The 14,582-nt window shown below is 36.9% G+C and overlaps 1 protein-coding gene across 6 annotated transcripts in view; it reads right to left on the reverse strand.

The window, feature by feature from the left end:
* Positions 1 to 584: 584 nt before the first annotated feature.
* Positions 585 to 14,582, reverse strand: part of STXBP5 (syntaxin binding protein 5) — a 180,483-nt gene continuing 166,485 nt past the window's right edge. For all 6 annotated transcript variants that reach the window (XM_056126390.1, XM_056126389.1, XM_056126394.1 and 3 more), the window contains 2 exons: positions 8,939 to 9,159; positions 585 to 6,173 (listed from right to left, as the gene is read on the reverse strand). In XM_056126390.1, the coding sequence (XP_055982365.1) occupies positions 6,132 to 6,173; positions 8,939 to 9,159 (263 nt within the window). In that variant the 3' untranslated portion in view covers positions 585 to 6,131. The remainder of the gene's footprint in view (positions 6,174 to 8,938; positions 9,160 to 14,582) is intronic.

Consider the following 14,582-nt stretch of genomic DNA (forward strand, 5'->3'; position numbering starts at 1 on the left):
GCCACCATGTGGACAGTAAGGTCTTGTGCATCTCAACATCACATACACCTTCAGTTTACTGAGTTCCCATTCCCAGTCTTTATTCTGAAACACAATGGAAACAATCAAAAATGAACTTGCTGTTTGGTCTCTTGTATGTTATCTTACATACATCAATGTGATGGTCATTTTTGGTACAAGTAGTTGGATACCAATACGATACTCACTAGCAAAAGGTAATATATATAACTGCATCCTGATCACTCAATGTACCTCGTAAAGCAAGAAGCCTGTTCTATCTGGAGGCTGTTAGAAATGCCCAGGGATACTCAAACTCAGTGATGGTGAAAGACTGACTGCAGTGAACGCTCAGTACCTCGACACTCACTTTCTATTGTAACCCCAATATGACGTGATAGCCTCTTATCTAAAAGACCTGCTACACACCATCTGCTACACTTGAATTACCTGATAAAATTGAAATCGACTTTCCCTTTGCAAATGCAGAAATAAGGTTGGTCTACTATTTTCTTAGGTTAAGCTAATGGGTGAATTTCACAATTCTGAGGAAAAGTTAAAAAAACAAATTTTCCAGAAAAAAGGGCTTGTTTAGTTTCAGGAGAGATTAGAGTATTTTATTTTGCCCAATCAGAGCCCTTCAGCATAAAGAGACATTCATATACATATATATGAACATTTTTTCCAGAAACATTAATTTAGAATACATTTTGAAAATACCAGCTTAGAGGTATTTATTTACAAAAATATTTCATTACTTAATTTTAAACCTTTTGCTCTGATGACAGTTTGTAAAGTACAGGAATGCAAAATAGCTACAAAGTTCAACACATCTTGTGTTTGCAATAGTGCTTTTTTTTGTTCTGTTTTTGTTTTAAATGAAACAGTACACAGAAATGTTTTTTTAAACCATATTTAAAATGCATATTCCAGCAATTACCATTGAGATAGTTACTGGACTGAGCAAGTCTTCAAAAAACTAAAGTGCAGCAACTGAAAACTACCTACATCTACAGTTCAAGGTATACACAAGCTAGATCTCTATACCAAGCATGCTTGCCCTGAAGTGGACAATGGTAGAAAAACTTAATCTTGCTTTTTCATATTGTATCCGGTGATGCATTTACAATGAACCAATTGTATAATTAGAAAGCAAAATGTTTTTCTGATTCTAACTACCATGTTAAGCAGAGGTCACATCTAAATTATCACAGTACCACATATTTACAAAAAAAAATAATGAAAAAACGTTAAAACATGATTTACCCCTCTTTGCATTGCTATTGATATGTTGAATGTTTTCAATGCCTTACATTGCCTTTAAGTTGAAGCAAAGTTTAAAAACTAAACACGCTGTCATGTCAAAGTTTAAATGAAACTCCTAAATAGGATTCCATTGTCATTAGCCTATTATCCATTTAAATGCCTGAGTCAAACAACCCACCATAAATTAATACTGGTTTATTTACATCTCATACACTATGAATTATTTAAATTAAGAGCCTCATTCAAAACTACTGGCAAAACGGACGTGATTTTTCTGATTTAAAGAGGAAAATAAAAAGAGCACTTACTTGTAGCCCTGGACTACTGTACTCAATTTGTAAATTAAGTCTGCCGAATGATTTAAAACTAAGATGGTGAGTGAAAAAGAAAAAAAGCAACAGTATAATTCTGGCAATTGGGAACTTATTAAAACCAATTAATTATGCAGAGAAAGCTAAGCTGGTTTTTCCTTGAAATCTTGTTGCTGGTGCAACAGTTAATTTCTCTCCACAGAGCCTTGAAAACTTCTGTGGCAGGATTAAGATCATTAAATCTCCAAAGCACTTTATAAGAAATTGAGCAGAGTGATGAAAACTGCACTTAATGAGAGCTGTAAACAGTATCTCCACAATTTCAAAGGAAATGAAATAATCTATGGGCATAAATTTCATTCCAAGAGAACAAATACCCTAGAAAGGAAAAAAGAAAAGAGGGAGGACACTTAGGAGAGAGGACTGCTGTTTTCCAAAGCAAATACAGATTAAAAAGTCTAGGAATATTGATCAAGTATCAAACTGAGAAGGAACAAATTCTATAAACTACAAAATAAAAACCTTCGTTGACAAAAATACATAAACTCTGTTTTTATTTTTGGAAATTTATTTTTAAAAAACGTAGAAGAAAATACCTGGAAAACTATTTTAAATATATATATGTATATTTTAAAACAATAGTTAAGGTAGGCATCCAACAGCGAGCTGCGGCTATTGAGAAAGCTCCTGTAATGAGTGTTATGGGCATGTCCCCAAATTAAATTCGTATTGGAAAATGCTCAATAAAGGGTTCTTGAAAACCATAGGAATGATAACCCTCCTGTCACATGTGAAGACTTTTGGATGATGTATGATATTTTTTAACTAATTGTATCTCGATATGAGATACCAGTATTTCTTATTATAAGCGTAGAACATAACTTTTTGTATGGATAATATACATACTTTTTAAGTACTTTGACTTAAACTTAACAAGTTCACCATTTTTAAAATTAAATAATACATTTATAAAAATTCCATTTTAAAACTAAAAGTATCTTCTCTAGCAGTATGTATAAATATAACATGTTACTGTATGATCTTAAAACAAATCTGAAAGTGTTGCAATGATTCAAGACCTAAAACACTGAAACACAGAGCAAATAAGCTTACTCTTGTTTTTGAATCCTTGAAAACGATATAAAACCCTATTAAAGGTTTTGAAACTTATGATCAGTTTAATTGATAGGTACAGCTAGCAGCATCTTCATGGTTTTGGTATGTTTTATACATATGTATCACTTGATTCAAACTGAAAGTGTGGATTAAATGACAATAAAAAGTTTTCTTTCCCTAAAAAAGTGCAGAAAAAATTCAAGTTTAAAGTTCAGTGCTCTTTATTTTGCAAAAACAAATAAACAAAATCCCAAAAGATGTAAAATAAACATTTGCCACAAAAAATTTACCTTTGGATAATAGCTTTTCTAATGTCACATGAGGAATGCCTTAAGCAAACATATACTGAATAGAGAACTCAGGGCAAAACTTCGAACACCATGGTGGCCTTCCTTGCATTTTTCCACTCCTCAACTGTGTCACCACCCCCTATCATCTAAAAAGTAACACTTTCAGACTTGTCTAAATCACTCATATATCTACGTGAAATAACTTCAGAGAAACCTACAATTAAGAAGTTCTAAGCAAAAGAAATGCTTAACTCATTAACTTTAAAATACTATACTTAATCGCAATACACTACATGTAACAACATAGACAAGTAGCAGCATTTTTTTTCCACATGGACAAAAAAATGAAAGTTAGTAATAGCTCAGTTAAACTATAACTTTTTTTGGAGACACAATGTATAAGTGAAATGCAAACCAAGGGGGTTAAGATAATGCAAAACTTCTAGTAAGTAGAATGTACAGAATTTGTCAGAATAGTGAATTCAAATAATTTTCTAACCAAATATAATGGATTTTAGTTTTAAGAAAAAAAAAACGGGATTATGTGTCCTATACAGGGAAATCATTTCCAATTGACAAACTGCTAATCAATTTTAGTGCCAATGACAAATGTGACAAAATATGTGAGGATATGGAGCAAGCAAAATAAAATCTTTCATTTTCTAGTATTTCTATTTTTGACATTTTTTTTTGTTTCTTTTCCTGAAATCTGGTTTGCTGGTGACTATTATTTGTGTTTCAAAAGAAAAAAAAATAGAAATGCTATCTCTCAAATGACAGTAAACTCCCTGGGTTAGTTATTACTGCAGACTGTCTCTTATCTACAGACTGAATCAAGTATTATTCTGGAAGCTTAGTTCCTATCTTAAAAATACTTCAAGCTTTCTAGTTCTACACGAGTTCCTAGTTTGTGCATACTTTGTAGATTAATTTAAAAAATGAAATAAAATAACTCAAAATATTGATTCAAGACTTTCTTATAAAATCCATCTCTGTTAAAGGTATCTGCTTCTCTATTTGAAAATAATTACAAGGTTAGTTTATTTTATATACAACAGTAAAAATGAAGTCAATATACAATTAACATAAAATAACAGTAAATTAAATAACTGGAGTTAATATGTCCTTTCACATGAATCGGTAATCAACCAGTATATTACTTTACTAAGTGCTTTTCAACTTTAAATCCCTAACTGCTGAAATTACTGATGACATTCACAAAACTGTATCTTTTACAAGGACCTAATACTTTCTGTGACATATCATAACCAATGGATTTATTAGGTAATATGCAATACAAACTAAGCAACTTGTAAACTGCTGAATATTCATCATACAGCTGATACCAACTAAACAGAAAAATGCCATTCAAAAATGCCGTCAAATTCAGAAACTTTTGAAATGAATCACATTTAAAAAATATTTCTTTTGGCTTAATCAATTATCTATATCACATACACGTAATCCCTACCCATTGATATTTAAAGCAATTTGAATGTAAACTTTCATGTTCTGTAGTGCACATCATAAAATGTAAACACAAAGCATTATTAACAAAAAGAGGAAAAGATGGATGCATGAGGTGTCCTATAGACGCTGCGAATGAGCATACGGGATAGAAAAACAACCATTCTGCCATCAATTTGCGCAGATGATCCCTTAATGACGAATAAAACTGTTTCGTTTCTACAGAAGAAAATATTTCAATTCCATTATCATCATAATGCTTCTGTTTTGCTCTTCTTTTGTTGCTTTAAGGTCGATAATTTCAGAGGAGCCTGTATTAGGAGATTGGTTCCTTCGGTATTTACCAACGGATCTCTTCTTTCTGCAATGCTATTCTAGGAATCAAATGTTCATTCTCCACTGATGGTCACGTATGCACTATCTTCCAATACAGAAGTAATTTAGTTACCAAAAGAATGCACTTATTTCCTTTCCTTTTGGCTTTGTAAAACACCTTGAAAGGACATGTGCGGTATATTTCTACAGAAAATATTGTGTAGGTCATCAACTAGACTTGTAAGTAGATAATGATTGACAACAGATGCTTGTCATTTCCCATGCAACAGCCTGTACACTAAGATTTAATTGGCTCATCACCTGAGTGTACTGGAACTGTTAGCGAATAAAGGACATTTTAAAAAGGGAGCTGAGCATTTTACTGAAATAATGAAACGGTTTTTTAGCAACTTTAATTAAATAATGCAAAGGTACAATTGGTTAAACATTTTATAAAAATTCAAGCAAAATTAAAAACAGCCAATTTCCACATTTCTACAAATTTTACCAGCAACTTTTTTGGGTAAAGTCCACCGTTAGCTGAATTAATGAGAAGGACAAGGGACATGGAAGAATTCGCCTCACCACAATGGAGGGTTTTTTCTTTTTTTTTTTTTCACTTTCCACACTGTATTGCCACTACATGGAAACTTCCAGAATGAAGAGCAGTTCAGTCATGTTCTACACTTTTCTTCGCAATGAAAAGTGATGTTTCGCCTTGATTTTGCTTTTGACAAAATATGGACTAAACACAAGTATACAACAACAAGAATCCAAGAGTAGCCCATACACAAATCAACTATGTGTATGTTTTTATAATTGAAAGCCCACCATTCAGCTTAATCTATCTAAAGGTATGGTAACAATCAGTTTGTTTTCTTTTTTTCACTAATGATACTTGATGACCAGTCAGTTTAAGGGAGGGAAATCCCAAGACACAAACATGACTATTTCAGCTTCGGGACCGCAGACTTATTGCCTCTCCCTCAAAGAGGTCAAACACTGATGGCAGATACAACAGCACGGAATCTTTTGGCATATGAAAGCTTAATACAGGAATGATCCAGGAATCGTCCCTGCCAGGTCTCTTCCACCTCACCCGTGGTTGCTTGTTCTGGAACGTGTAACCTGCTGTAGTTCCCAAACTGTCACTCAGAGCAGGTACACGCCATGGACGCTTCCAGTTTGCATGTGTGAACACCCCTCAGTGAAAGCCACACGACTGAGGTAAAACAGTGCATGATTGTGCTAGGAAAGAACAGTATCCAGTGGGGAACATCGTTTAATGTGAACTTTCCTAAATTGAGATAAACAAGGAAAAACATTTTTCCCCTCTGACTGAAGTGGAACTTCGTTGGACTTCTGGTTGTCAGAACTGGTACCACTTCTTATCCTTGTATTTCAACATCATCTAAAGAGAGAGAATATGAAAAATGTGTTTGTAAATGCCAGGGACAAGGTTTAACTGGTTTCTTCTCTAAACATAGTATCTAAACTAAACATAGTTTCTTGTCTAAAACATCGTTATCAATCAGAAACTCTCTGTATATTACTTACTACAAGTCAATCTTCAATAAAAGCAGAATACATATAGAGGGGGGATGACAAACCCTCATAACTATCTCATATATATAGGGGAGGGAACCATAACTATTAAGACCTGTCTCCAAGGTTCCACTTTTTTTTTAACAGTCATTCAGTTCGCTAAGCACTTATTCTGAGTTTGGCTGTAAGTATGACACTTTCCTTCAGGATTCCACTAGGCCCTTGTCACATAACCCCAAACCCTCTGGGTTAGGTATTATTCATCCGTTTTATAAATGAAGGGAAGGAGGCTTTGGAGGAGCTATCCGAAGTAACAGGGACTTGGAGCCTAACAAAAGGTCCTCACTTCCTCAATGGACATGTCTTACATTTTCTTGTGTGGTTCAAGAATGACATCTGACATAAAGGAAGAGCTATGGGTTTCAGATTGGGATCTTCACCAAACATTTTAGTGCTTACACAGCTAAAATTGACTCAAGCAATTAGAGGTTTTAGAAATCATTCTTGTGTACAAAGGACAGTTAGCAAAAGGAAAAAAAAAATCCTGATCTAGAGTGAAGGCTTATATCTGAGGCCAACGGTGGTCTTGTGCAAGTACTTCCAAAAGGTCTCTGAATCTCTGGGTAGTTCGAGACAAACTTCTTCCAAGACTATTTTTTTTTCACACATGTGAAGTTTCAACATTCTTGAACAGGAACATTTAAATTACAGGTATTAATAATAGAGTGGATATTGGAATAGAAAATAACCTTATATTGGTTTCTTCAGGTAAGGCAACAAACCCAAAATGTTCTCAAGCAGGGGCAGATGTGTGTTAAAACTAAGAATGGGAATTCTCCTGAAAAGTATCAAATTCAGTATTTTAGACATGATAATCAACCAGGCTTATTTATGGCCAGTCTGGAAGTCCTACTTTGTATCTGTAGCGCTTTATTATTTGTATTCTGATTATACTTTATATTTCTCTTCTCTTTATGGTGGTGGGGGGAGACATACCCAGTGGCGCTCAGTGATTGCTCCTGACAGGGGTTGAGGGGCTCTCTGTGGTAGTAGAGATTAAACCAGGGGCAGCTGTAAGCAAGATAAGTGACCTACTTGCTGGATTCTCACTTCAGTCACTGTTTTTTTTTTTTTTATATATTTAAGTCCCATCACAATAATTTTCTAATTCATCAAGATTAATTTTTGGCAAAACGACACCTAACTGGTATACAGACAGACTTAACATTAGAATGTAAGTGTGTACCAATTTTTGTTACTTTGATCTACTTAAAGAATCAAGAGAGGTAACTCATTTTCCTCTTCAGTAAAACTTGATAGTAGATCCTGGGGAACTTAAGGGAAATTATCTCTGCTATTGTATTCCCGAGGAAGTAGTTACAAAGTTCTGCTTTTGTTTACAAAAAAAAATACTCAAGAGGTCAGCAGGTTCCTTCCAAACTGTGAAATCTCAGTAACACAAAGACACAGAACAATATTCCTATGATGGCTCCCTCTAGTGGCAAAAATCAGAAGCTTACAATTATGCAAAGAGTACATGAAAAGTCAAGTGTAGAAATTCAACTCTAAAAACTCAAAACTTTCATACTTAATTTTACTTAGGTGCTGAGTTTTTTTTTGTGTGTGTGGGGGGATTCACACCCCATAATTCTCAGGGATAACTCCTGGCTCTGCACTCAGGAATCACTTCTGGCAGTGCTCGGGGACCATATAGGATGCTGGAGATCAAATAAATCCACATTGGCTGTGGACAAGGGAAGCATTTTACTGCTACACTCTCTCTCTGGCTCCTACGTGATTTTTGAAAAATAATTTTTTTGAATTGTTTGCCTAAGATTTTATTAAATGGTAGAGAGTCTCATGGCAGATATCTATTTTCACAATCATTATTACATTTGGTGGGGGTCAGAGGCCACACCCAGCTGTACTCAGGGGATTCAAATCATGTCAGGAATTGAACCTGGGTCATGTGCAAGGCAAGCACTTTAACCTCTCCCTCTCGTCTTTTGCACAATGAAAGAAAAAAAAATGTTTTAAAATACTCCATAGGAGAGTGAAAAGGAAAGTGCCTACCATAAAGGCAGTGGGGTGGGGTTGGGTAAGGGTGGCCGGAGGGGCACTGGGGACACTGGCGGTGGGAAATGCACACCGGTGGAGGGATGAGTGCTCGATCATTGTAAGACTGAAACTCAATCATGAAAGCTTTGTAACTACCTCACAGTGATTCCAAAAAAAAAAAAAGTACTTCACAGGACATCCAGTTAAATGTGAATTACTCCTACGTACCTATGCAGAAAGAGGGCTATTTCACAGCGCATACTACTATTACTAAAACTCATTTATCAGAAATAAATCAGAAATACCTAAGTCATAGGTCACTTGAATCATTTCCCCCTATTTGTTTTGCTTTCCAATTCCAATTCTCGCAGAAATCTGTTTCGTGAGACACCTGGCAGTTGAGTTTATTTGCAATTCTTTGCATTTTTTCCCCCCAGACTGAACATTCATGCATGAGCAAACACTCTCCATGTTCTTCTAGTGGAGCTGAAGGAGGAGAAACACTCGCACCCGCCCCTAGTGGGACTTAACAAAGACTTTGGCTCTCTTTGCTCACCTCTTGGCCAGGCTTACCTCGTGCGCGTGTTTCGAGAAGGAGTCTGCACTGGACAGCATGGCCGCAGTCCTCTCCTCCAGGTCACTCAGTTTCTGGCCCCTCTCGTCCAGGGCCAGTCGGGCCCGGGCCAACTCGCCCACGACCCCGGAGGCGGCCCCCTTGACGCCTTCGATGCCGCCAGGCCCGGGGATGTGCTGTGCGAGGCTCCGCGAGGCCTTGCCCGATGCTGACTCGCCAACTGCAGGCGTTTCCCAGGAAAAAAGAGTGTCAGAAACGGCACGTTCCCTCATGCCCCAACCCTCCCAAGCGTCAGCTCTGTCTGGAAATGCAAAAACGCTTTTTACATGGGATGACGATGGACGTGCTTTTGTCTGACTTAAAGAATGCGACTTCTTTAAGAATGCGACTTCTTTTTTTTTTTTTTACTGTGTTTACCGATGGTTTTGTGAATGTTCAGGTCCTTTCTTAAGCAAGCAAAATTAAGTTCATGAATGTTCTACTTGACACTAGTGCAGATGGTGGGGCTTGTGCAAGCACATGGGATGGGTAATCTTAGGATAGAATGCATCGATGGTCATATTAGAAGAGCCAAAGTTGCTCTTCCGTGCACAAAGTTAAATATTTAACAAAAAGTTAAAAATTAACTATCCTAAAATATTCAAAGGAACATTGAACAGTTTTAATTTAAATGTACAGATGTGATTTCATTTATTTCTTCATGCTTTCCCCGACTTAAGAAACTACTATTGGGCTTAACTTAGAAGTAAAGAAAACCTAACTGTATTTGGTATTCTATTTTAGCCACCAGAAGCTACAGAAAGTTTGAATTCACCTCTTTGTTTCCATTGCTTTATTTATTTTGTCAGCTTTCAACCATATAAAAACTCACCTTCAAAGATCTCGGGCATTCATTGCTCCTTTTTCCACCTAAGAGTCAGACCCTACTTAGGAACACCTAGATTACTCGGCGAGCCTTACATTCTGTCAGTGTCTGAGACCAATTCCTCGCTAAGAAAATACATAATATAAACTATACGTTCCCAATAAAAATATAATTTATAAGATATAAACATATAGATTATTCCACATAGAGTCCCTTAAAAAATGTGGTATTTTTGCTTTATGAAAAGGGTAGTGGAACTAAGTCCAGAGCAATCTCATCACTCCAAAAAGAAAACCAAGCTCTTTGCAGTCATTTCTTGGCCCATGGCAATCAATAATTTGTTCTCAATCTCTATAAATCTAAACATTTCCTATAAACGCATTCATACACTATGTGTCCCTTCATGTCTGGCTTCTTTCACTTAAAATGTTTTCAAAGTATGATCAAGTTGTAGCGTGTGTCAGTCTACTTTATCCTTTTTATGACCGAATGATTTTCTGCTTATAGATACATGACATTTATTTAGCCTATACATTCAGCAACTGATGGACATTTGGTTTTTTTCTGCTTTTTTAGCTATTCAAAATAATGCTGCTATGAACATTTGCACAACTTTTTTTTTTTGTGAATACACTTTCAAAGATAATTGCAGGAGTAAACAAACTTGGGTTCTACAGCAAGTATGCTTAAAACATTGGAAGAAGTGCAAGTGTTTTCTTAATAAAGTTATTCTGTTTTATATTCCTACAATGTATTAGTTTCTATGTTTCCACATCTTTGCTAACATTTGATATTATTTTGGTTATAGCTCTAGTAGTGTGGAGTGGCAGTTCATTGTGGTTTTGGTACACAATTACACTGACCACTTGCCAATACCACATCAGAACATCTTTGTAAGTGCTAAAACTGAAATACACGTACTATCTTTTATTAAACTATAAAAGTTCAACATTCTAGATACTAAAGTCTTGTATACATGTGTAGAGATGCATATGCATTTTGGGGTTTGGGTGGTGGCCACACCCAGTGAATGCTCAGTGCTTATTCGTTGATCTGTATTAGAGCCCAGTCCTGGCAAGGATTGGGGGGCCATATTGGTAAAGGTAAAGGTAAAGGCCCTCCCGTTGATCGTCGATTTGCTCGAGCGGGCCCAGTAACGTCTCCATTGGAGACTTTGTTGTTACTGTGTCTGGCATATCGAATACTCTCGGTAGCTTGCTGGGCTCTCCGAGAGGGGCGGAGGAATCGAACTCGGGTCGGCCATGTTGGCCGCTTGTAAGGCAAACGCCCTACCCGCTATGCTATCGCTCCAGCCCATACTGGGTGGTAGGAATTGAACCCGGATCAGAGGGGCCTTGCCCTCTTGAACTATTTCTCTAGCCCTCAATTTGTAAACATTTTACCCCATTCATTTTTTAAAACTTTTTTCTTTATTAACTACAGTCTAGGCCTTTCTTTACACTTTTAATCATGTATTTTTTGAGGCAAAAAAAATCTTAATTATTGTTGAAATCCTATTTATACAATTAAAATATCTGGTTGTGATTTAGGTTTCATTTGCAGGAAACCATCAATTTACCCAAGGCTATAAAAATTTATACTTATGTTTTCTTTGAAGATTTTATAATCTGAGCTCTTACATTGAAGTTTTTGGTCCTTTCGAGTTAAGTTTTGTGTATGGTGTAAGATCGGGGTCCAACTTTATTCTTTTGCATTTGGATATCCAGTTGTCCCAATATCATCTGTTAAAAAAGGCCATTCTTTGACAATTGAGCTCTTTTGGTATTTTTACAGTAAATTAATTGACCATAAATATGTATGGGCTTCTTTCTGGACTCAAATTTACTCTGTTGGGGTTTATATCAGTACTTTTGCCAATACCACATCAACGACATCTTTGCAGTAAGTGCTAAAACTGAAATACAGGTACCATTCAGCATTTTCTTTTTCAAGGTAGGGGTGTGTGTGTGTGTGTGTGTGTGTGTGTGTGTGTGTCTGAGAGAGAGAGAGAGAGATCCCTTGCATTACAAGTGGTAGAGTCTTGTAAAGTATGCTGCTTCTTAGATACAGCTTTTATTTCTGCAAAAAAGCCAGTTGGGATTCTGAAAGAGATTGTATTGAATATGTAGATCAATTTGCAGTGATACATGGAACAATGTTGTCTCCCAATCCACAAACATGGGTTGTTGATCCTTTTATTTGTGTCTTTAGTTCCATAAATGGTATTTTCAAGTTTTAGGGTACGTTTAACACTTCATTTGCTAAATTCTTAAGCACTTTGTTGATGTCATTATAAATGTAACTGCTTTCTCACTGTTTTGAAAAGTACATTGCTAGTATATAGAAATACAATTATTTACTTTAAGCTTGCATCCTATAACCTTGCTGTTTCTTTGTATTAAGATTTCTTAACAGACTATTAGACATGACTAGAGAGTTTCAGTTCTTCCATTTCAACGGCATGAGTTTTGCTTCCCTTTCTTCTTCTTCTTTTTTTTTTCTTTTTGGGTCACACCCGGCAATGCACAGGGGTTACTCCTGGCTCTGCACTCAGGAATTACCCCTGGTGGTGCTCAGGGGACCATATGGGATGCTGGGAATCAAACCCGGGTCAGCCATGTGCAAGGCAAATGCCCTACCTGCTATGCTATTGCTCCAGTCCCTTGCTTCTCTTTCTTAACCATCCTGATTAGCATCCAGAACAATATTAAAATGGGAGTTAAATACTGTAAAAAAGAATTCATGCCAAAATGGTGAGAATCTTTGAATTTTTATACGAAGTTGATAATAGATTTGATAGAGGTTTTATTAAATGTCAGATTTTTTTTTTTTTTTGGCGGTACTGGGTATCAAACCTAGAGCCTCATGCATGTGAGACAAACACTACTGCTGAGTCAGATCCCTCGCCCTTATCTATATCCCTTGAACCTCCCAACAGTGACACAGCCCTGACAGCACCAGTCAGCATCATGTTTATGCAACTCAGAACAGGAAGACACTTGGGCTGTTTCTACCACTATGGGAACGGCAGTAAATGAATTTGATTTCCCTACATTTAAAAACCTTCTCGTGCATTAAAAATAGTTCTAGAAGATTTTTAAGAAAAAAAATTCAAGCTTTTACTTTAAATAAACCTTTTTTTTAAAGTCAAAGTCTTCAATTAAAATTAATCACAGAATGAAAATAGAAATAATCACGTTACTGGCAAATAAAATTATCCAAGTTGTGATACTCCTTAATTCATGCAGGTTTTCTGAGAACAATATTCTCAAGCTGAATTAAAATGACAAAATATGCTTTTTATGTATTTTGCTAAAACCCGAGTATTATTAAAAACTGTTGTGACAAGAAACAAAAAGGATAATTTTCATATGTAAAATTTTATGCTTATGGGGTTGGAGCGATAGCACAGCAGGTAGGGTGGTTGCCTTGTACGCTGCCGATCCAGGTTCGATTCCCAGCATCCCATATGGTCCCCTGAGCACCGCCAGGAGTGATTCCTGAGTGCATGAACCAGGAGTAACTCCTGTGCATCGCCGGGTGTGACCCAAAAAACCAAAAAAAAAAAAAAATTATGCTGATGGTGTTGGAGCGATAGCACAGTGGGTAGGGTGTTTGCCTTGTACACAGCTGGCCCTGGGTTTGATTCCAGCATCCCATATAGTCCCCTGAGCACTGCCATGGGTAATTCCTGAGTGCAGAGCCAGGAATAACCCCTGTGCATTGCTGGGTGTGACTCAAAAAGAAAATATATATATATATACTGATTCAGAATGGCTCTTTAATAATTTTATCATTCATATTGAATAAATGACAAGATCAGACCTGAACACCTGAAGAACTTACCATCAGTACTCATCAATACATTAGCTCGACTCTTCACACGCTACCTGTCTGAATGCAAGGTTCCATCCCAATGGAAAACCAGCAAGACTGTACTACTATACAAGAAAGGAGACATCCACGACATTGGCAACTATCGCCCAATCTGCCTATTGTCTGTCATCTACAAACTATTCACTCGAGTCATCCTGAATAGGATTAGCAGAACACTAGATGAAGGACAACCATGTGAACAAGCTGGATTCCGAAAAGGATTCAGTACCATCGACCATATCCACACAATAACCAAGCTCATTGAGGTATCTCGGGAGTTCAAGATGCCGCTCTGTCTAACGTTCATTGATTTAAAGAAGGCCTTTGATTCTGTTGAGACGGAAGCGGTCATGGAAGCCCTAGCCAATCAGGGCGTACAAACTCAATACATCAGGATCCTTCGTGAGCTCTATTGCGGATTCACTACCAAGATCTCACCATTCTACAAAGAAGTAATCATCCATATCAAGAGAGGGGTTCGGCAGGGTGATACCATTTCACCAAAACTCTTCAGTGCCACCCTCGAGAACATCATGCGACGACTAGAATGGGAAAACATGGGAGTGAAGATAGATGGTCGGCAACTACACCACCTCCGCTTTGCTGATGACATCGTTCTAATAACACCAAACATCAGCCAAGCGGCACAAATGCTTGCGGACTTTGACCGTGAGTGTGGAAAGGTTGGACTACAGCTGAATCTTACGAAGACAATGTTTATGAGAAACAACCTTGTTCCTGACGCTCCATTCGCTCTCAACGGAACCACCATCTCCGAATGCAACAGTTATATATACTTAGGTCGAGAAATCAACATGATGAATGACCTGGCACCCGAGCTGCGCAGGAGGAAGAGAGCGGCTTGGAATGCCTTCAAGAGCATTGAAGAAATAACTAAAAGG

This window comes from Sorex fumeus, unplaced genomic scaffold, assembly GCF_029834395.1.
Source record: "Sorex fumeus unplaced genomic scaffold, SorFum_2.1 ptg000061l, whole genome shotgun sequence".
Classification (NCBI taxonomy): domain Eukaryota; kingdom Metazoa; phylum Chordata; class Mammalia; order Eulipotyphla; family Soricidae; genus Sorex; species Sorex fumeus.